The 23,344-nt window shown below is 41.0% G+C and overlaps 1 protein-coding gene across 3 annotated transcripts in view; it reads right to left on the bottom strand.

Annotated features, from left to right (window-relative positions):
* Nucleotides 1-23,344, bottom strand: part of ctnna2 (catenin (cadherin-associated protein), alpha 2) — a 226,107-nt gene that overhangs the window by 22,280 nt on the left and 180,483 nt on the right. For all 3 annotated transcript variants that reach the window (XM_076145595.1, XM_076145597.1, XM_076145596.1), the window contains 4 exons: nt 8,580-8,672; nt 7,456-7,612; nt 6,922-7,122; nt 1,212-1,363 (listed from right to left, as the gene is read on the bottom strand). In XM_076145595.1, coding sequence (XP_076001710.1) covers nt 1,212-1,363; nt 6,922-7,122; nt 7,456-7,612; nt 8,580-8,672 — 603 coding nt within the window. The remainder of the gene's footprint in view (nt 1-1,211; nt 1,364-6,921; nt 7,123-7,455; nt 7,613-8,579; nt 8,673-23,344) is intronic.

The raw sequence follows: 23,344 nt of genomic DNA, 5'->3' as shown, positions 1-23,344 counted from the left end.
TGTAACTAAGGCTCCATTCTGTCTTCTTACTTAGCCTTCTTACCAACAAAAATGAGTGTGTGTGTGTTTGTGTCTGTACATGAGGGCCAATACATTAAATATAATGCTCAACATTTTCCATTTTAAGACCACAGAAAATTGGTTCCTTAATCCATTGTCCGTGTGTGAGATCTCTGCTGTACAAACTTGGAGGGACCACACTTATGGGAGAAAATAATAACACAGAAAGATTTTTTTTTAAAGTGTGCACAAACACAATCATGAGGGGCGTCATCATTTGCCCTCTGTGTGATGAAGTCAGACAAAGAGAGAGCGAAGATCTTCCAAGTTGCTTCCTCAGAAAGTAATTGAACTTGGATGGGAATATGAAGCCAGTTGGTCCGGGGCAGTTCAAAGCTGCCTGTTTTACATTATTTACCAACATCAAATTATTTTCCATAATTAGATTTTTTTTCTCCAGAGCTGCACTGGGAAACTCTCCAGCCTGCATAAAGTTGAATAAATGAATCACCATGGAGAGGCGAGAAGGGCCGGTCGAGAGAACAATGCAGATACTGCACATTGCAGCAGGGACGTGAGGACGAGCGGCTGCTAGTATTCTGTTTATGTGCTGCTTTTTCATCCTGACACGCGGTAAAATATTCTGCCAGCTTTAAAACAGATCAAGTGGTAACTGTGACATCTCAAATGGGAAAAATCCGTTGCAAATTTCAATTATGTTTTTTTTTATCCTTGGGGCAAATATGTTTTTAATCGGAAGAAATCCACTGTAATCCTGGTTTTCCCCTCACAATAACATCTAAAAAAAGAAAATACAGATTGAGAGCAGAAAGGTGTCCGTGAGCGTGATAAATGTGTCTAATAAATCAGACTACAATTCACTCGGGTATTCAGGGTATTACTTATTCCCATAGCTTTTATGTGGAAATGAAAAGGTTTGCATGAGATATTTATGGTGAAATTACTCTGTGAATAGTGGAACAAACACTATATGTGAAGTGAAGGGAATGTACTGTAGGTTGCAAACAGAAGATCAAAGATTTTAGTTGACTGTAACACAGTTATATTGTGACTCATTGTTCAGCAGGAACAGAAAAGACATTATCCACATGTCAACCTTCCCTGTAGATACAATTAAATGTGTTAAACGTTTGAAGGAAACTGCAAATAAATGCTGTTGCTAAGCTTTTACACCAGATCTAGAGACGTACCCTGATCATGAGGACAGCTTTCCTGATGTCACGGACGCCGTCGTAGACCAGGCGGGACGCGTCGATGAACTCGTTCTCCTCAAAGGCCTGTGGGGGGTTCGTACTCAGGGCCTCGATGGCTACCTCCACTTGTTCAGCAAAACGGGGCATCACTGCAGGAGCACATCAGTATCACGGATAGGGTTAGAGAAACAGAGGAAAAGAAAGATACAGGTTCCAGCTATTTTTTAAGAATCAGGCTTTTGGTTCCGCATGAAAGTTGCAGTGAGAAAAATGATTGGTGTGAGGCTTCAGTAGTCGTGGATGTGATCCCGCACATCACCAAAATATAAGAGCCACGGGGTCTTCCACTTTATGTGTCCTTTCTCGCTCTTGCACAAGGCAAGATGTCAGTCCAACCCGTAGTGGAAGCGACAATTTCCCATTCACACATTGCACAGCAGTTAGCCATTTCACCTTGGTTTAGTCTGTCACAGATCTGTGTGTGTACGCCAGTGCACAGAAGTGTGTGCAAGTAGTGAGAAGATTGCTGTGTGCGCACGCGTGTGCGCGTGCTGTGTGTGTTTCAGCGTTAGAGCACAAGGACGCTAACTTGCAAGCTCAGCCTGTCAAATCACAATGCAGATGAAGGGAAACAAATTCATCAAAGTCTTTTGAGCTGAACAATAGGAGAGGGACAAAGGAAAAGTCCCTATTGACCATAAAAATAGTTGGTTTTGTTGTCAGTGTCAATTGACCGAGCTGATGGAAGAGCTTTGTGTTCTTTGTGTGTTCCAATGAATTGTGCCGAATGTGAATAGACGTTATTCAGTATTCAAGCATACAGACGGAATGTTTGAATATTAAGTAGGAAATATTGCTACATATCTGTTGTTGAGCTGCAGTAATTAGATGCAGACCATTATTAAGTGCATGTGCTCCTTAATGAGTTTGTTGTGCGGTTGCAAATTTTCATAATGAAACTTACGTTTTACCTGGGCACACAATTATGAGCCAGACAATGGTAGATTTACATAATGTCGTAGGTATAGGTGCCGTTGTACAGAATGTATGCCTGCCCCCGTCTTTACTTATTGACTATACGACAAATGTTAGCTCATACTGTAGGAAAGACTCTTAAAACCAGGATGGTTGGATAGATCCACAATCTTTTCATAGGAGAAAACAGGTCAAGTGGGAACAGGAGACTGAAAAACACATGGTGAATGACAAATAAGGTAAGGCAGCTTGGCTGATGAGCTGACAACAGAAAGCAAAGTGTGTGATTTATTATTATCCTCCAAAATTTGTTCTTGTTTTACATGTCAACTGAGCAAAATCAATTAGCCGGCTTGTACTAGAGGTGTACTTGCAGTATACTTATTTGTCTGATATAAAACACTTCACCAAACATAAAAGGCAGTACAAAAAGTCTCCCTTTTTTCTTTTCATTTTTTAATTTGGTTTAATCCACTTACTGGAGAAGCGTAAAATAGGCTTTTGGGAATTGCTGGGAAGGCGTTTTAAATAGAAATATTTAAATGCTCTCCAAGCTCTTAATGAGCAAAGTTGCTGATGGTAAGGAGCAATTTCACTCATTCCAGTTGAGAAATGATGAAGGGAATTAAATGTGACCATGTAGGAATGGATTTTTTTTTCATCCTACAGGCTGAACCATGGTTAAAGTGAAAATTTGTGGAAGTACAATGAATGCTAAAACGAGTGGGCTGTGCCTGTGTTAGATATTTAATGAGCTCAAAAACTTTGGAGCCTGCATATCCCTTTGATTCCTAAACCTTAATGACATGAACAATGTAATATAAGAAATCAATTCAAATCATCAGCAGAAATGGCATCAAGTGTGACTTATTCATCCTCCCACCACGGGACCACAAAGTAGAAGTGTCTGGCTGGAGTGCCTGGTTGTGGTGGCAGCATCAGGTGCGGTGGCAGAGTGAGCATGAGGGAAAATAAACCTGAATGAGGGAGTTTAGATAAGTGGCTGCCATATTGCATGCCGCTTTATAGGCCAGCATCAAGGACTTGAACTTGATTTGGGAAGCTAATGGAGAGAAATGAAATGTGTGCTGTTTTGGGCTAGCTAAAGTTGCAATAGTCAGGTCGTGAGATGACGAGAACCTCTACCTGCACAGGGTAAATCTACGCCACAGAGATACTGAAGCAACATGTTGTTTGCTTACTGCTGTGCTGTCCTACAGTCTAACCTTGTTGCAAATGTCTTGTGTACCTCCTCATAGTGCACTGCTACTCTAATCGCAATTTCCTCATCAGGGCCCTCTTTACCTTCCACCTCTATTTGTGGACTGATTAAGAGACCTCCCCTCGCAATCTGCAGGTTTGCCATCTGTTTCCCATTCTGGTGAAAATCTCTTTCCCAAAATTATGAGAAAATATGGAAATTCCAATAGTTACTCATCCTGTATAGCTACTGTTGTATACCTTGGGTACACATTGAGGACAAATAAAGATTGTGCTGATTCAGTTGTATCCTATATCATACATGATATCTTTCTTCTCTGCATGTTTGATGGGGCTTTTCTTTTTCCCTGCCTCCTTCTCCGATGCACCCTGTTTTAGTGCACTTGATCCACAGATTTATTGGCGTGACGTGTGGGTGGCAGTGTGAGCATGTGGGTTATTACTCACTGCAAAATCCTGGCTAAATCTCATTTACTGTGCCCCAATGCAATAGCAGGGAGCAATGCTTCTCTAAATGGCATAGTCACTCAGACCATCTATCTAGTTTTTTAATCTACCCTCTACAGGCGTCACGTTAATGATCAACTTTAAAATTTGTCCCTTTTGAGGAGGATTAGTTTAAACATGGGAGGTTGGTGAGCAAAAAGGGTCTCTGAGAGGACGGAGAAAGAGAGAAAAGACGGAGAAGCCATAACCACTTTCCCATTAGGCTATTGATTTTTCTCCCTCTCAAGGACACGCTTCAATCCAGGGCCTGTGTGTAGACTGTCTGTCAGGAATCTATGGCTCAGCTCCACAGCCCGGCGTTGTGTGCCTTGGCAGTCTGTGTTTGGCCCAGCCATAAATCTGACTTCACTCAATATGAAAGAGAGAGATGGGCAAATTGAGACAAGGTCAGAGGGCAGGTAGTTGTGATAAGCAGCCTGTGCGGACGTGGCAGCTGTCAAGACAGGCAGGCAAGTGGTGGCAACTGGCATAAATACAGGCGCCATCGAGTTAATATGCTCACTCAAAACACAACACACTGTAAGACACAGAATAAATGCTCGACACATACACAACAGAGAGAAGGAAAAAGGGGAACCACATAGACGAATTCTACTAAAATCCCTGCTCAGATCGCTTAGTGAAATCCTTGGTGACAACTATTGATTTTTGGGTAGAGTCTAGTTAATTGGACTCTGTGCCCTCTAAAAAGTGTGCAGTTCTATATCCTTTTCCTTTGTGTGGCTACACTTAATCATCTTTCCCCCAGCTATAGATTTCTCCTTGACTGTGTTCAAATCCATAGACATCAGCTCTGTGAGGACTGAGGGGGAGAGGGAGGCAAAGGTTCACCAGAATCAATAAGGGTGCTTTATGGTCCAGATCAGATGTGCATGGTAGCCCTTAAAAACCCAAGCTTGCACCACTAAGAAGGAAACAGGAAGGATAAACACAATAGCTCTTCGTCAAAGAGAAATATGGAGCCAGTGCAATGGTGGCTTAACAAAGTCACCAGCCCCTCTTATCCCAATTAACACTCTCAGCCGGAAGGACACCAAACCTTGTTAAGATTAAAGGCAGATCTCCTCCTATGCAGCCAGTACCATCAGGCCTCCAATGACTACGACTATCAACACTCTTGGAGTTGTATTCAAATTAAAAGCAGGATTTCCTGGTTGAAAAGGCAAAAGGGCTGCCTCCATGGCCGCTGCAGTTGTTCATCTCTGTTCTTGCTAATGTGAATAAAAAACTGAGAAAGATTAAGCAAACTTGACAAACTTGCCGATCGATCCAGAATTGGTTACGTTTTAGGTTTGCAACTTGTTTCCAGAGGTCACAGGATTCCACTTTCTGGTGCATCACCCCTCTGCCAGGAAAGCTGGTAATCCTGTCACACTTTGTGAAATTAGTTTGCCTGAAAATGAATAGAAGGTGATCACATATTGTCTGGCTCATGCTTTACTCTAATCCATGCCCGAGTGCGATTTTCTGTTTGGCACAATATGACTAACTTTAACCCAAACTTTGAATGGCTATTGGTGAATTTTCTGCGGCTAGATGTATCAGAGAATCCTCTATACAGCACAGTACTAGCAGTAGTCTAAAGTGAGTAATCCAAACGTTTAATGGAGGTTAATGTGGTAGAAGGTTTATCACTGTTATGAATGCATAATTAAGTAAAATCCGAGGACAATCAATAGATCTCTAGGTATACTGGTGATCCTGCTGAATAATCCCCTTGAATCATGCTACAGCATATGCTGCACAGGATTAATACAGCAAAGTTATACAGTGTTAGTGTGTGACGGGGTTATGGTCATGTGGAATTAACCTTAGGTGTCCATGAGATATGGCCACGGCACTTTTAACAATTAATTACCCAGATCAATTAAACTGAATTTTGCAATAATAGAATGAGCCTAAGGTGCCATCGAGGCAGTACTGTAGGCAGTCTATTACAGTGGAGATGATAGCCACAAGAGGGACTCACACAGATGTGTGTGCAGGCACACGTGACTCCCCAACGCTGTTTGTGAATTATCGGCAAGGAAGGAGAGGAGCTGATTGTGTCGCTCAATTATCCCAGCAGATGAAAGTAACGAGAGAAACAATAGATATATCGCCTCACTAAACGGGCTCTAATGGGAGCGATGTAAGAGTGGGAGGGGAAGATGGGAAAGAATGGAAAGAACATAAAATGAGGAGGAGGTAGATAGAGTAAAAGATAGATTGTGGTCCAAATTGATTCTTGTGGGCAGGTAATTGCTAAATTACTGATTCTGCATTCATAACGATGCTTTTGTGCTGCATATGGGTACCTAATTTTAATGGAGTTGTGGGCAAATTTCACAGAATAAAGATGTTGCATGGGGAAATAAAGAGATGACATATTTTCAAAGACAAGTTTTTTTTAAGGCTGCCATTATACAAAAACAAGCCTCACAGATGGAGTCTTAACACCCCACTGAAGGTTTACTCAAAAAGCAGCCAGAGAGGGTCTCTACTCCTGGCTGCACCCGTACACGTGATGTGTTGTGAGTGCTGGGTCACTTTGTGGGGGAGCCAATCTCCTCTTTATGTGGGATTGAGCCATGTGCTGGCCCGGTGCCTAGCCTGCCACAAGGCTAAACTGAGATCTCCCTCAGTGTCTGACTGACGCCGAGGAGAAACCCAGAAAGAATCAAAACATAACAGCTGGAAAAAATGTGTTTGTTTTCAAGAGAAGATGATTGAAGAAAATATTGAAATATTAATGGGATAAGTTAGATATTTATTTTGGGAGAAATAATTGCTATATTGCGTAATAAATATAATCTATAGATTAATCGACTAATGGTCGTTAGGTGCAGCCCTACAAAGGACTGAACAGGTGGTGACCAAAGTTAACGCCGAGGCACCAGTTGAATTAAAAGAAAAGACTACGCCTCATGAAAGCAGCTTAAAATGCCAAAAGGCTTTAAGCAAAACGATTAAAAAACAGGGGCGAAAGACCTGTGCTCACTACGTCAAGTTGGCATGAACTCACCAGTCTCAGAAAGCAGTTTGATGGACTCCAGCACACGCTCCGTGTAGACCCCAGGTTCATAGTTTTCCATCTCAGCGTTAATGATGTGGACCACGCGAGCTGCTCGCCCCCGGATAGCTCCAGCGGTTCGGTCGAGAGTGTCCACATCTCCCTCTTGCAGGGCGATTACACACTTGTTGACATCCTCAAGGATGTGGTTCTCTGAGGGAGAGACATAAAACAATGACTGAATGAAACAGGGGAGACTCAAGACTCAAGGCCAGATAATGCTGAGTGCTTCTATTGCTAAAAAAAGTAGCGTCTTTACCTTGTTAATGTACATGCTATATGATCAATGGGTTTGCTGTACATTTATTTCAAAGCCAGGAATAATTGAGTAAAACACAAGGTGAAAACAAGATAAATCAACTGGAAGGAAGGCAGCACTTTTTGACCTCGGCTAAGTTCAGAAACACATGGTTGATTCTGCTCATGTCACTGTAATTACCTTTAAAAAAAGCCATATTTTTAAAGCCCACCTTGGAGCTGCCATACCTGACACAGAAAGGAAGTCATCCACAGAGGTGATGTCGTCCACAGCCTCTGTGAGGATGCGCACTTGCTTCTCCCACTGGTCCTTGAAAACATCCATGTTGTCCTGGGCCACCTTGCTTTGGGGGCGGGCAGCTAAAGTAAGCGCAGCATTGATAACCTGGCACAGATGAAGGATTGACAGCGTGAGCATGAACAACTACTGCTACATATTTATTGAATCAAGTCTAAAATGTGTGTGTTGTATTGCAGTCATAAAGATGTTTTAACACTGAAGTTTACCATCTTTGCTGTATGTAACCTTTGCAAGACGGATAATTTGCTTCAAGATGAAAATGTCACCATGTTACAACAACAGTTACAGTATTAACTGTACCACAATGACAGCTGGCACGTACACCTCAACCAGGAGCAGAACACTATCATTTCTATTGTATAACGACTCGCTGTTTATATTTAGTTTCGTTTTAATGAGTCGTTGGATGGAAGAAGACACTTTGATCTGGACATGGCAGCCACTATGGATTAGTGTGTGTGTGTGTGTGTGTGTGTGTGTGTGTGTGTGTGTGTGTGTGTGTGTGTGTGTGTGTGTGTGTGAGTGTGTGAGTTTGTGAGTGAGAGTGGACATGGGAGAAGAAGGTCTAACACTGCCCGTAACAGATGGAATGGTCCCACCTCCCTTTGTTCCTCATAACTCTGTCACAAACTTTTTTTTCTAGTATATATATATACTTGTGTTGCGCGTATCATTGCCAAAAGGTAGCAGGAGATGGCTCCTCTTTCTCCTGAAGTTTTTTAACGAGGAAGAGGTGTGGGGCACAGCAGGGGTGCAGAGTGGGGCATGCACACGATACGAATCTGTAATCTGTCCACCCCATCTCCACTTATCTTTTTAATTACTATGTAAATAATCCACCTCTTAAAACTTGGAAATAATTGATCAGTTGTAACCTTGCCCTCTGCCAGCACCCCCCACGCTGCACTGCAAAATGTCTCACACGCCACCTGAAGCCCTTCCTTGCTTTATTTCTATTATCTTTCACATTCCATCTTTCTCTATTATTTCTTACTACTTCCCTTTTCTGGAATTGTGAAAATGGCCTGAAATTGAAGCTTCAAGTTCTCACCTGTGGACATAGGCTGTCAATTTGGGTGGCAGCCATTCGTACCAACTTCACACCCTCCTCATTGTTGGAGATAGAGCAGGCCAGGTTGGCCACCTAAAGGAGGTAAGAGAAGAAAAAGGGGCAGTTAGTCTAAAAAGCCTATAACCACAGATTTAAAACAACAGCACTGACTGTCTGGGCTCATAACTTTCGATGTCCTTTAAACATTCATGGTAAATGTTTCGTTTACCATCAAGATGGACAGTTTGGTACGTTCATCTTATCTATGAGTCATTTGAGGGGGAAAAACTGGCATCCTAAAAAGCACTGCTCACCCGCAGCTGTTCTGCAAGACACGATGATCTCATTTACCATAAAATAAGAACAACCATGTGCTATTACTATTTTTTTTTTATCAGTTTCACCCTGGTAACTTTACCTGAAGCACAACATTTGTCAGACTGTGTGGAGCAGCTATATTGTTACATAAGTAAATATAAAGGTAGGATTTGTTTACTGTTAACTGAGCAGGAGAGGAGGATCTGAAAAGCAATGAAGAGAATAGGGTCTGTTTAGATGTCACACTGCAATTTGTTATTGATTTAACCTGCATTACGAGACGCGTAAAGTATGTCAAGACATATCAGGAAAACTGAGATGGCGCTGCACAGATTGGAAAACAGATCTCACTCACAAGGTAATTGAATACGTTCACATCCAAAATGGCCAAACTCACACAGTATGTACACAACAAGCCAAAGTCATTACCTTGGCATTCCCAGTATGCATATGATGGATGAGTAGTATGCCTAAATGATTAGGGGGTTTATTGGTGCAAAGAGGTGTTTTATTGTATAATTAAGATTCCAGATGTTCCGTGTGTATGGAACTCTTACTTACATTTATATCTGTCTTTATCCTGACACACTGTTCCCTAATAAAGTGAAACACTGGAATACCAAGAGGGAGTCTGTCTTATTTGTCTTACCTTAAGATAGCTTCAGTCTGGTGCTGTACACCTAGTCTATTCTATCCTATTAATGTTATCACATTTTATTTGTGACATTTGAAGATTTTGAAGAATAAGTGGAACAAAATGTGGCACAAGTGAATGAATCAAAAGATACCAACAATACAACTCTCTGGCAGTCAGACAGCGACTACGTAGAGTCGTCTCTTTACTGTAGACCCATTTGCAATCACTTTTCCCCACAGGCTTACTGTATTTCACAGTTAATTTTCATAACTTCAGAATATAATCCAAAGCCACCCTTAAGTAAATTAAATTCCACCATGGGCCAGAGCTTTGAACCTGAGCTAAACAGACACGTGCCTGTTGGCAGCAAAATGTGCCACTCTGTATTAGCACTTCTAGAGCTCACATGTCACTGTTTGAGGCAAATTGGGGTAAATCAAATTTGCGCTGGAGGACTCTTGCTTAGAGCCCCGTCTCTTTACTCATGACAGCAATGAGAGCATTGATTGATTACAGTCCTTTATGTGGAGCTTGGCGTATGTGTTAAAGTGTGTATAATAAAGGCAGACAGTGTGTGATTCAGAGTATGTGTATGACATGAATATGAGGGGCTGTGTGTGGGAGATGTGTGTTTGCAAAATACACATAAAATACGTTTTCCAGCACACAGTAATCATATTTTTCAGTATTCGTGTAAGATTTTGCATTAAGTGAAATAAACGGTGCAGAGCTTTACCCAAAAACTTTAATCAAATTCTAAGATTATACACTAGATTTCTGAATAAATATAACTAATGCAATGTAGTTACCTCATAGTGCTTCCAGTAAGTTTTAAGCAGCAATAAACCGGTAATTATGTGTGGAGTGTTTTCATGACAAATACATGCTGAAGCCGCAACAATTAACCATGAAAAGATGTAATGAATAAAAAACTGAAATCACACTTGAACTGTCCAAAGTCTGACCGGTAGAACGAAAATGTGTCTATATTATGAACTTCTTCATTTAGTTGCCTCCTGCTCCGCCTTAGTGGCCCTCCGACCCATACAGTAAAGCCATGTAAGATGATGAGTAGAAGGCTTTCTGAAAGCTTTCAGCCACAGAGAGCCAAGCCAAAGCCAGTGCTGCAACATCAAGCCAAACGGCTAATTGTTATTATCTACAGTATGAGAGTGCTTTTCAGATTCTGCTTTAAAAAGAATGGAACCAAAAGAAAAGGCAATGTTGATGGTCTCGAAAGTTGGAGTGCACTAGAGCAGAGGAGGGACAGGGGGAGAGAGAGAGAGAGAGAGAGAGAGAAAGAGAAAGAGAAAGATCCCAGCTGGATGGAAGTGCTTTTCAGATTCTGAAGAAGAAGGGAAGGAAAAGAAAAGGTATAATACCAGCCACCTAAGTCTAGTGTTGATGGTCTCGAAAGTTGGAGTGCACTAGAGCAGAGGGACAGAGAGAGAAAGAGAGAGAGAGAGAGAGAGAGAGAGAGAGAGAGAGAGAGAGAGAGAGAGAGAGAGAGAGAGAGAGAGAGAGAGAGAGAGAGAGAGAGAGAGAGAGAGAGAGAGAGAGAGAGAGGAGAGAGAGAGAGAGAGAGAGAGAGAGAGAGAGAGAGAGAGACAAAGATCCCAGCTGAATCCCCAGCCTTCATTTTGGCTGAAGGGGAGCTATTGATTTTGTCCTTTTGCTCTGCCATGGATAATCACTTCAATTCTAATTTGATGAAGGTTTCCTCTGCAGTTGTGGAGATGGGCATTTTCATGTTTGGTATCTAAATCAGCTAAATGGAGCCGAGTATCTGAAAGTTGATCTGATTGTGAGCATTACTACCCCAACCGCCCCCATGTTTTTGGGTTGGAGGTTCGTTACAGGGGATCTTGATTTGATCTCTGAGCACTGATGATGTTAAGACACTGAGCATCTTACTTCTCTTCCTTTATTTCTCATTTTACCACACATTATTATTCAGTCTATGTGTTATCACATTTGTTAAATCAGATCACATTTTAAGTTGAATGCCTAAAACTTTTGACAGACAATTTCTCTCGCTTCATTTGATCTTTTTTGATGCAGTGAGGATTATTCACACAATTCACTGCAGCCATTTTCCAAAATACACTCAACCACTGCCAGTGCCACCTCCAACTGTCTTTCCCATTTATTTCGATTTTAATAATATTTTAGTGATGCTGCCATGGTGCTTCTTTCTTTTTTTTTTATTATAGCACACCGATTTAGTCTTAGATTTAGCCTCAGTGTTTTGGAGGTGCTATACAAATAAACTTGCCTTGCCTTGTGCACACACCCACGGACACAGACATGCACACACTCTCACATCCACATACACACCCAGAGTTAATAAATCAGTCTGTCAACATAGATGGAGGAGAACAGTTAACAGGGGAATACAGTATACAGACTGTGAAACAATTACCAGCCTGCCTTCACAGGAGTACCTCTATTTGTTTTAGTCATGAGCTGTCAGCTCCCAGTGGTGAAGCCTGTGCATATGTGGTATTGACACAAACAGGTTAAGGTGCATGACTTCAGGTACTGCCAGATGTCAAGGTTGTGTGAGGTTCAAGTCAGCAGGGGATATAAAACAGCAAGCACTGAGAACTTGCTGTGAATGACTAAGAGGCACCCCTTTGAAAATCAATCCCTATTAGGTAGTGACGCGCATATTGCCTAGGGGTGAATGCCCACCAGGCATACAGCAACATCATAAGCAATGGAAAAGCTTGCAGCGTGTTAAGAAAAAGGAAAGTTTGTAAAAGCAAGCAACCACAATAGTCGGTTTTTGGAGCAGATTCCCCATGATAAGTTGTATAATCACACAATTGGAAAACGCAAATGCAAACACCTATATGCAAATTAAAACCACTGACGTCAACAACAGGAAACACTGTTATGAGTGATCTTTAGGTGTCAAATCCACAAAATCAATATTAAAGTAAATAGATATAGATAAAGTAGCATCCGTCTTGTTTTTCGTTTGGTAAGGAAAGGATACAACACAATCTAAATAATCACTGTGGCTCATTGCTGTTAATTGCTCCCTTTGCTACCTTTTTCCATCTCCCCCACCACCTTTGCCTCAGAGACAAAGTGGACCTAAATTGCAAGTGACTCTAATGCACTTAGCCGCAGTTTTTTCTTCACTTTCTAAATCAGAATGGAAATGAGCTTAAGTCTCTGTTCACTGACAGGTCCGCTAACACAGGACGGTCTGGGAACAAATTCTGCACTCTTCTACACACTATCTGCTGACCCCGGGTTCATCAAATCCATGAATACAGACCCGGCTGCTGGCAGTCATGCATGCAGGGCACGCACACACACATACATAGAGTCTCTCCCATTATGTCTTTGTGTCCCAGTCTTGGAGATAAAACCTATCTTGTTAATACTTGTCTACAGGCTTCATAGGTAAAATTTGTGATCCGATTGTAAAGAAGGCAACGCATTGATAACCAAATGGGATGAGGTGACATGAGATTATTGGAGGGCACGCGTAAAATATTTAAGTCTAAAATATTGGGGATCATTCATGAAAAGTTATCCACATTTTACGAGGAAAGGTAAAAGTGCAGCCACTGCAATTATTATGGGTGCACTGGGTGAATGTGTGTGTATAGGTTGATGAAGAAGCTCAGTGCTGCGAGAATCTGTGCAAGAGCAGATGAAAAATGTGTACTTGAATAATCTGACTATACAAGAGTGAGCATATAGTATATAGTATATACTATATGCTCACTGTAGTACTGTACTGTTGATACTATATAGTATATAGTATATCAGATGTATTGATTACTAACAAATACAGCTTAAAGCATCAGACAGATTTCTTGACATTTGCATGACGTAGCATTTTATACCCTACATGTGGAAATACTGTAGTAACATTTGCATCTGAACGTGACGGCCTATAGACTTTTGTGTGGCTGATATGGGAAGCATCATCAGCAATGTCTCCTTTTGAGGAAAGGAAATAAAAATAAAAACAAATAAATAAATAATTGGAAGTAAACACAATGTTCCCATTGATTTTTCAAACAAAAGCAAAGCTCAGCGGTGACACTGTGTCTGACTGCGTGCTTTTGTAATGCAACAGAAATTGCCGATCAATATTTAGTCATGAACAGGTCATTGAATTCACAGCTTTGATTGAACACTTTCAGTATTTCCACTTCAGGTGAAACAAGCTTTCACATTACATCACGGTCTCCTTGACGACCGTGACTGAGAATGTGTGACTGGCTGACTGAGTGTGATTTGCAATGGTTGTTGCATTACAGCCTTAGCTGAGCTTTGGGTATCCCTGCTTACACCATGGCTGCTTTCCTGATGTATATGCTCATTTGTGTTTGCGGGGGAGCAGCAGCAGCAGCAGGGAGAGGTTAAAATTCCTTAATTGACATCCGGGTGACAGTAAATGATGACACCGTTACGCACCCTTGCACGCACCCGTGGTCGCACACACTCTGAGAAAGGTAAGATGAAGCCATACGACACAATGTTTGAAATCAGCAGACTGTCTGTACCTTCCATGTTCAGCCCATTATGGAACAAAATGGATTCTTCACCACATCTGAGGAGAAACTTCCAAATGTGATTTATTTCTGGGGAAAATTTGAATGCCCGAGAGAAGACAGCCCGGGGAAGAGGATGGGCACCCAGAGAATAATAACCACAATATAAAATTTTATTGAGCTCAACAAGGGACACAGAGAGGTAATTGAAAGCAGTATAAACAAACCATAAAGCTAGCTGGACAGAACTGACTTGCTATGTGATAGTATGTGATAGTATGTGTGTGTGTACATGCTAGGAAGGGGAGTAGCTTCAATTTAGAGTGCTGGATATTGGATTATCTTGTTCACACTGCTGTGAATGACAGGGCATTAAAAGAAGACTTATGTGTGTGTGTGAGGGTGTGGGGGGGAAGGGGGCAAATGGCTGACTCCCGCTTTCCCCTGGGCAGATGGCAACTCTCCACATTTCCACTATTGGCAGCGGTGCCTCAGTGCTCCTCTGTGGTCCGGTTTGATCGATTCCTCTTCATTGTGCTATGAGCACTGCACTGGGGGACTTCCAAATACAGTGGGAAGTCTGTGTCCCTCAGGTAGGAACTACAATGGTTTGTTCATCTAACATCATCTAGTGCCTTGAACTCCTGTAGCCAAATGGGCCAGAATACTTCTCTGGTAGTTTCTTTTCCATTCCTCCTGTCTACCGAAAAAGGGAAAAAAAGTATTGATCCCACTCTCCCCCTCTTTTACTCTCCCCCTCTCTCTATCCCTGCATCCCTTTCTAAGAGTGCTAGCCAAGCAGTTGGGCTTGGCACCAAAATATAATTATGAAAATGGACCTCTGGGTTGTTGTTTTTTTTTTCTTATCTGTCTGTTCATTCCACAGTCCCACAGCAACAGAAGTTGTGTAAAAAATATCTGATTTAAGGGGAAATGAAAATGTTTCGCCTATGATAGCAAATAAACAACTTTGCCCATAATCTAAAACAGGTGGATAAGTGATGGGTTGCTATCCTTTATAAATCATTTAACAAACAATCAGCAGATAACGCTGCGATCCCACTGTGCATTGTCAGAAGGGCAGTGCACGTTTCTCTCCCTGTAGCACCGAGGCAGAGCACAATCTGACTGCTCGATACTTTGTGTCAAAGGCTGGCATCAATTTTACACAGTGTGGCACCGATGACAAAGTGTCCAGACTCAGGCAGCAATTGCTGCTCTCCCCAAACTCACAGCTCCGCGCCCCGTGAAACTAAAGTGACACTGCTGAAACCACAGCCATTTTTAAGGCTTTAAACTCTACGGTAACATGTTCAACACAAAAGTAGGTGGCATCACAAACAATGAATAAAAGATTAATTTCCTGAGATGTGTGCAGCAATAATAAATGGGAAATATGCCTTTGTGAAATCTCTTGCTAATGAGGATGTTTTTGATGTTAACAAGGCTTTGCATATTTCATACTACTAGAGCACCAACTGGCCTTTCATAGTTTGGGGAAATTGGGGCCCTATTTCATACAAGACAAGGTGCTCCATCAATCCAATGAATCTATAACGCCACAGTCCAATCAGGCAACCCACAAACACGGCAAGACCTTGACATATCTACACATCACATCCCTCTGCCTCTTCCCATCCATCTAAAGCAGCAGAAACGCATGATTAGTCCTGTTGGACAATAGACGCACGCAGTGGGAAAGGTCAGCAGTTGTCAGCCCTTAATGCCTCAACCTTTAAAGTGGGGTCGGGTTGGGTATAGGAGAACAGAGATGAAATAAAAAATGAGGTGTGAAGATAGGAGGGCGTTAGTGACAAATGAATTGTAAGAATCAATAATTACTGATCCAGTGTCATGCATACATCTGTGGGGCCTGCCAGGGGAATGTAAACATCAGAGCTAAGCTCATGTCACATCTGTTTTATGTTCTTCTATCTATCTCTAAAATAGGGTAGTAAATGTCAGCTTATATAAATGTCATACCAAATGTAATAGGTAAATGGTCAAATCAAAGAGTATTAAGGGACGATAAGACAGCATCACAGGACTGTGCACCTTTTTTCCCTTACATGAGACTTTAAGCGATGTCGGATGCATCACATGGAATTCTTAATCTTATTTGTCTGGTGTGTTTGTGTCTAAATAAGTTTGAAATGTACCACTGGAAATGTCACACATCAATTCCTGTAGTGTTAAATTAATGAGTGTGTGATTCCCCCCCCCCCAGGTGACAAGAGGGGAGTGTGAAGACGTGAAAGGCCATCAATGCACTGGCTGTGAACAATTAGCAGCACAATTAAGATAGCCCCCATCATAATGTCCATTAGTCCTCTTCCAGCCTGGAGTATCATACTGTTGATAAAGTGACACTGTATGTATAATACAGCGTGTGCCCAAGCTTTGACTCAGACTTGTTTTATAAGGGTGATCATTGTGCCGATATGTGTGTGAAGCATAGCCGTTTCTTGTCACAGTGATAAAACACAGATGAGGCAATAAAAAGGTGATACATTTTGGAATTAATTATTGTAAAAAGAGAAATATCCTCTGCTGTCACTTCACACGTGAGCATTTCCTCTCTCATGAGGACGACAAATCAGTTTGTTCCAGTTTAATGCCTTCATGAAGACAAAGTTCTTGCAGTGAGACAGTTAGTGGTATTGCCCTACAGTGTGTTAACGTGTTTGAAATTACAAAAGCATTTTCTTGGCACACTTTTTTGGCATTGGGCAATCATTGAAATAATAAATTAATGGTACCGAGTCTGAGGTGCCACTGACCAGACAAAGTCAAATTTGCAATCTGCACAAGCCTTTGATGCAACAGCTTTAGCTAATTACTTCATTAAAGAGCAGGCATAACTTGTGCCCTGGGTTGCCAATTAATGTGAACCCTCAAGCCGCATGTGTTATGGGTGCTTTCCTTACATAGCGATGATAAACTATAAATTGTGTGTCCAATTAATTTAGGATTGGTTTAATTAAGCAGTGAGAAGGCTTCTACACCTACTGGTCCTTGGGGAGCAACGTGTCGACATTCCCAGCCAAAATAATGCCATCAGCATCTACGTTCCACCTTGAAGATCCTCTTTCAGATAAGGATGTCATTAAAACGTGTTGCTGTCATCAAGCACTTTAAGGAAACAGTTCCCTTAATGTTACCTTATAAGAAGATAGGGTTCAGCCTTTGGCTTTAAAGGTTTTTTCCACAGTGAAACAGAAGGCAGGGGGAAGGGAGACACCGTCAGGGTGTAGTCACAGCTGTGGTCCCAGCGGTGCTGTTGGTGTTCTGAGTAATTGGATATCTGTCTTAAACTCAGACTCAACACGCTTTTGACTCAGAAAAGATATGACTTCTGCTCCTGTCATCAAGTTAATGTATTTGCATATACCACAGTTTGTGCTGAAAAATCACAATGAAACAAAAACAAATCAGCTGACACTTGACTGTTAAAGTAAACTAAAGGTGGTGATAATAATTAAATAACTCATTGAACTTTTCTTAATATTTGGGCCGTTGACATGTCCTTTGAAATATGGAAATGTGTGTTTTATGATTACTTAATACATACAGTGCAGTTTTTATAGGAATATTGACCTCACAAAACCTGAAAAGAGCTTTAGTAACAGGCCTCTCTGCCTATTCAAGCTACTTCATTATTGTGATTTAAAGGGAAAAAGAGAGATTAAACCATGTTCATATTCACAAAGAAGAATATGAAGAACGCAATGAACTTGTACTGTAGTGTATATATCCTTTTATTAAAAAGGCAATGTGAATATGTGAATGAGTAATCTTGAATCTGCACATTTTTCTTCATTATTTCAATTTTAATAAGTTGTCTAAATGCATACTGTGATTTAATAAATATATAATTCAGCACTGTGTATGTGACAATTTTGCTTAAGAATTGTTGCTTGAATTTTGGTTAAGAAACCTCCACTTTGTATATTTGCTGTTAATGCTTTGCTCCCTCAAAAACACATCATTCAATGTTTGTTTTGGTGTTTCATCAACACACTGAAGCTATAGGACTCCTGACTGACAATGCTTTACACAAAACCCTCAACCTCACACCCACTCCAAAGAAATCCTATGATGTCAATCACATTCAAAATCCAGTCACTTCGAAGAAACGGCCTTGTGTCATTGTATCATATCAAAGTGGCAGGCAGCCAAGCACATAATCATATCATTTCACTGAGTGAATTGATCAGGAAAACTGTCCCTGATTTGTCTGTTGTGCCTTTGTCAGGGCTGAGTAGTACGATACATAAATGTATAAATGCACCGACATGCAGCATTCAGGAATTTAAAAACAAAAACATCCATCTTTCATAAGATAGAGAAGTGACTATCAATTTTACATTCATACATTGTCCTCGAATTTTCATTAGAGGATAGGAAATCTTCTGCCAAAAACCTTTGCTACCAAGATGAAACAAAGGTTGGGGGTAATTGGCTGGGAATGGGGAAAGTCAAGAATATCAGGATTATTTGCCATGGCAACAGTTGTCTCTCCTCCTCTGTTAACACTGTTCTGCAACTTTATTCTTCTCAGGTTTTTGCTTTATTGCTGCCCCTCTTGCCAGGATTAATTTGCCAGAGAAGAACAGAATCTTAAGCTGTTAGACGTGTGTGCACATGAGTTTGAATGCTGTAGACAGAGGCAGCATCTAGCTGCAGGGTGTGAATGTCTGCTATTAAAGTGTTTGGGTAGTACAATACATTGCAGTAGTTATACTTCTAGATAATTAAGGACACATTACTGTAGCCTGTAGTTATATCAACACAGCCATAGCAAAAACATATGTGATGAAAGACTGCTCCTTCCACACTACATGCACGGTTTGAAAAATGAAGGTGTGAAAACAAACTCCATTTTGCTTGCATTATCGCATATTCGAAAGGGCGACCAGCCACACAACAAAACCTGAAAAAGACACGATTCATGAGAAGGCGAAAACCAGGTACAGACAGACCTTGGCCCAAAGTGAACGCTCTTCGTGTGGCTGATAACGCCTCTGAGCTCGTCACAATCGGCACCACATCAGCTGTTATTTTTAAAGCATTTTGCCTTTTGTGATTCGACGTCAAACAGTGATCAAAATAAGGAGTAAAGAGAACAACAGTCTGGCAGGCTCATCCGCCATTGTTGTCGTGACAGTCAGAGCCTGAATTGCAAGGCTGTGTGATGTCAGCGCATTTCAAGAGCTTCAATGTACCTGTCCTGAAGCATTGTTGCTGTAGTAGAAGACCTATGACTTCAGGTAAACCAATGTCAGTGTAACACAGCATTTGAGTTTTTATATAATAATGTTGTGTCACCTGGAAAATAGGGAACTTTTTATTTTCTTGAGGACTACAGTCACTATGTCGGCCTGTGATGGTCCCATGAGACCACAGGAAGAACATCACTGTGATTCGAGGGGCTCTTCAGAAGGTGTGTGCAGAGAGAGATGGTGCAAAGTTCCAAATCATCCACTATTTGAGGCTGAGCCACATCCTCCCCCTCATTTTCTCCTCTCCCCACCCCACCAAAAGTAAAGCTCCCCTCTGGAGAGAGAGAATGGATGGCTCCTTCTGCTCCATTAATCTAATGACAAGCCCCGTGACTAAGACCAGCTTAGCAGGCATTGCTCATCCCCATTGGCTCCTCTTTCACTTAGCATGCCATCTATGCATGAATGCAACAGGGACAATGACAGAAAAGGAGAAGTACGAAAATAAAGTCAGAGGAAGTAGCTGAGAACAATGGACTGATTAGATTGCACTGGTGCCCATGGTCGCCAAAGGTTGTCAAATAGAAATTTATCAGCATAAATCATGTTAAGACTAGTTGTATTATAGTTTTACATACATTCGCGTGTATCCCTATCAATGTGTGTGTGATCAGATGAGAGGGGGATGCTTGAACCTCAGCAGCAATCTGTATCCCAAATATAGCATTTGGAAATCAATAAATCATCAATGAACAGGAGTGAGAAAGGTTTTTCACACAGCGAGAACTGTGACCGGTCTGCTTGTACCTGTTACAGCCTGGCGTACGCTTGTCTCATTAATGCTCTTTCATCCCATAACAAAAACCTCTAGTGGAAAAATTATTCTGAGAAAATGAAACCTTTACTTCAACTGTTATTATTCTGTATCCCAAAATGTAGAGGCAATTACTCAGGTTTTTACTGACAAAATGAAAGGTACACTGCAATCATAATTTTCTATGTACTTTGACAGTCACTGCTCCATAAATATGGGATCCTCTCTGCTGCATATCAATGTATCAAATTCAAGTATAATTCAGCATTGAGTCGATGACTATGAGCTGCTTTTAGTTCAGTTCTGTGCAATAGGAAGTAGAAACAATCTCTTCTAGCTGACACATTGCTTATGTCCACAGGAGCACATGTCTCTGTGTATGTATGTTAGGCCAACGTCTCATAGGAGAGATGTCTGTTTCAGCCAAACCTCCAGGGAAATAGCGGCCAGAAGTTAGCTGTCATATAGCAGAGATGTTGGCTTAGAATACTGCAGGTCAGTGTGTGGGAAAATATAGGCCTCCCACACAACAAGAGGAGACAAGGGAGTCTTAACTAAATATGTGACATTCTGTGTATAGGCAAGTGCCAAAGATTTTGACTCTCAATAAGAGGTGACATAGAAGATCAGTTTGGGTGCTATATGGTCATACATGAGCATAGGTTTTATTCAGGGGGTATGATATGGTTTCCTCACCCAGACATCACGTCAGATAAAGCAGGATTTGAAAGAACTGGGAAAGCCCATGTAAAAATTGCATTTTGTAAAGAAGAACTGCATGACGACGTTGAAGATCAGTGTGGTTTGTACAAAGTTAAATCAAACTAAAGGGGGCAGTCACAGATTCCTAACAAAGCTAGAGAAAATGAAACCGGCATGCCTGGAATATGTTTGAATGGTTTCTGTGCCTGAAATTATGAAGGGCCTGAAGAACATTTGAATATATTTCAATCGGTAATGGCTAGAAAAACCTTTAAAATGGGAATAGTTTTAAACTGGCACTTTCTAAAAATGAAAATGAAAAAGGAAAATATTTGAAAATGCTAAAAAAAAAACACTAATGAAGCCTGAAGGCCTGAAAAATAACTGAATTGTTTGTCTTCCTGAAAGAATGAAGTGTGAGTGACAGCTAAGGCTCAAATCCTTTAAAGCAGCTGAATATTTATAAACAACAGGTGCAGCCAATTAAACAGAGACACATAGCTGAGTCAGTGAAAAGGACAAGAAATCCTACATTTCTATGAGCGAGGAAAGAGCAAAAGGACAAATATGTTACATTTTGTAAAAGAGACATGAAAAATTCTTTTATTTTCTTATTTTCTTATTTTCTTTGCTATGACACTTATCTGTTATTACATCACAGCGGGTGATTATGAGCAAAGAACGATCAATCTGTATGATTACATTGTGACTGGCCATGACAGTTTGGAACCATCACCATCAGTTATAGCATAAATGTATCTTGGATAATTGTTACTGCCCATACGTGAAGACATTTTTCTGTAGAGTAGAAATAATGTTTACTGTCTAAACAAAGTGCATGACTTCACCCACCACCTCAGGCCTTTTACTCCCTCCTCATTGCTAATGACCAGATAAATGGAGAGGTTTGTGTGTGTGTGTGTGTGTGTGTGTGTGTGTGTGTGTGTGTGTGTGTGTGTGTGTGTTTGCATATCTGTGCATGCATTTTCTAAGCTTTTCATACAGGCACACTGGATACTTGGGATTTCAACTGAAGGAAACAGCCAGAGCAGGAAATATGGAATGGAGAAACAAATCCTGCAATTCTCCCAATTTGCAATAGTATTAAATGCTGCAGTGCTGGTTTACTAGCTAGAAACAGGCAGCTTTGAAAGATAAAAAAAAAAAAAAAAGCACTTTACCTTATACAGTAATATCTGTCAAAGATGAAATTCAAATGATCTTGAACCTGAAAATCCTTCCTTCTTCATGTCATTAGAGAGATGAACACCATCATGCACCAACCCTCCTACTTACTGACTGCCATAAAAACTGTCTTAACAGCAATACAGGCAATTATGATTTTCTGTTGTACAAGAGCCACTTTCACCTTGGTGTGTGCAAAGTAGGAAGCACAGGCTTTCTTCCTGACTCGCAATCCATGGTCGAACTGAAAGAATGAAACATTTGCCACATTCTTGGCACCAGATAACATACATTTTGATTGGTTTTCCTAGTTTCTCATGTGGGATACAAGTAAGTAACTCGGACTACAAAAAGCCACAATTCAACAACACAAACGCAAACAAGCACAATTACATTTTTTGTCATTTATAAATCATTTCCATAAAACATTTGTATGTATGTATGGAAGAGCGGTTTCAGTTTCAGTATGGACTAAACTCTGCAGCATCAATGAGGACAGAAGCGACATCCCAGACATTCAAAGAGAGATTCAAACACAAGTGAGTCAGACAAGGATCTCAGACCTGAGCTGCTACAATTACGCAGAGTTCAACAGGACTGAATCTGAGTAGGAACTCTCCCCTTTGCATTATAAAACAGTTTGATTCCCCTGAAAAGCTTTTTTAATGACGCCATTACACTGCCACTGTAGCAAAGCAGCACATTCAACATTCAATAAAGTACACTTGTACACTTGAAACATCTATTAGTAGGATCAGCAGAAATCTGTGGTCAGTCTTTTTTATACTGCACTACATCAAATAAGCATAAGCACCAACTATATAGTACGTTTAGCTCTCAATTTAACAACACAGTAATTAAGCAGAATAATACTAATTGGAGGGAATCATTACAGTTCCCCAGGCGTTGTACTATCATGTATATATTTGTTATCTGTTTTTATTATACAAGTACAATACGTGTGTTTAATCAGCTGTTTATGTTCATGCCTCAGTTCTGAATGTTTGTTTATGTATTTGCCATACTTTCTGTATTGCATGATTACAGTAAATGTAAACACGCAGTTGTTTCACATTTATACCAATACAGCACAACCTGACTCTCATACACAGCTTGTGCTCCCACTGACATCACTTTCAGGCATTACAAAAATATATCGCAGACATAAGAGGCGTGGATAAGCACACTCCAGAATCACATCTGTGTGAAGCAGCTGTACATGAAAGCTACACGCATTTATCCACATGTGTTACTGCCTCGGTGGTTGTGTATTGTTGTCCAACCAGTGAGTGCACGTGGATCAACAGACCCACAAGAACACACATTACACAACTCAACACACAGCACATCACAGTGTAGCCTCTCAC

Source organism: Genypterus blacodes, unplaced genomic scaffold (assembly GCF_046128005.1).
Source record: "Genypterus blacodes isolate CSIRO-AG114 ecotype Tasmania unplaced genomic scaffold, CSIRO-AGI_Gbla_v1 ptg000030l_1, whole genome shotgun sequence".
In the NCBI taxonomy this organism is placed as follows: domain Eukaryota; kingdom Metazoa; phylum Chordata; class Actinopteri; order Ophidiiformes; family Ophidiidae; genus Genypterus; species Genypterus blacodes.
Note: the sequence above shows the minus strand (reverse complement) of the source record. Positions and strands in the feature narration are given on the sequence as shown.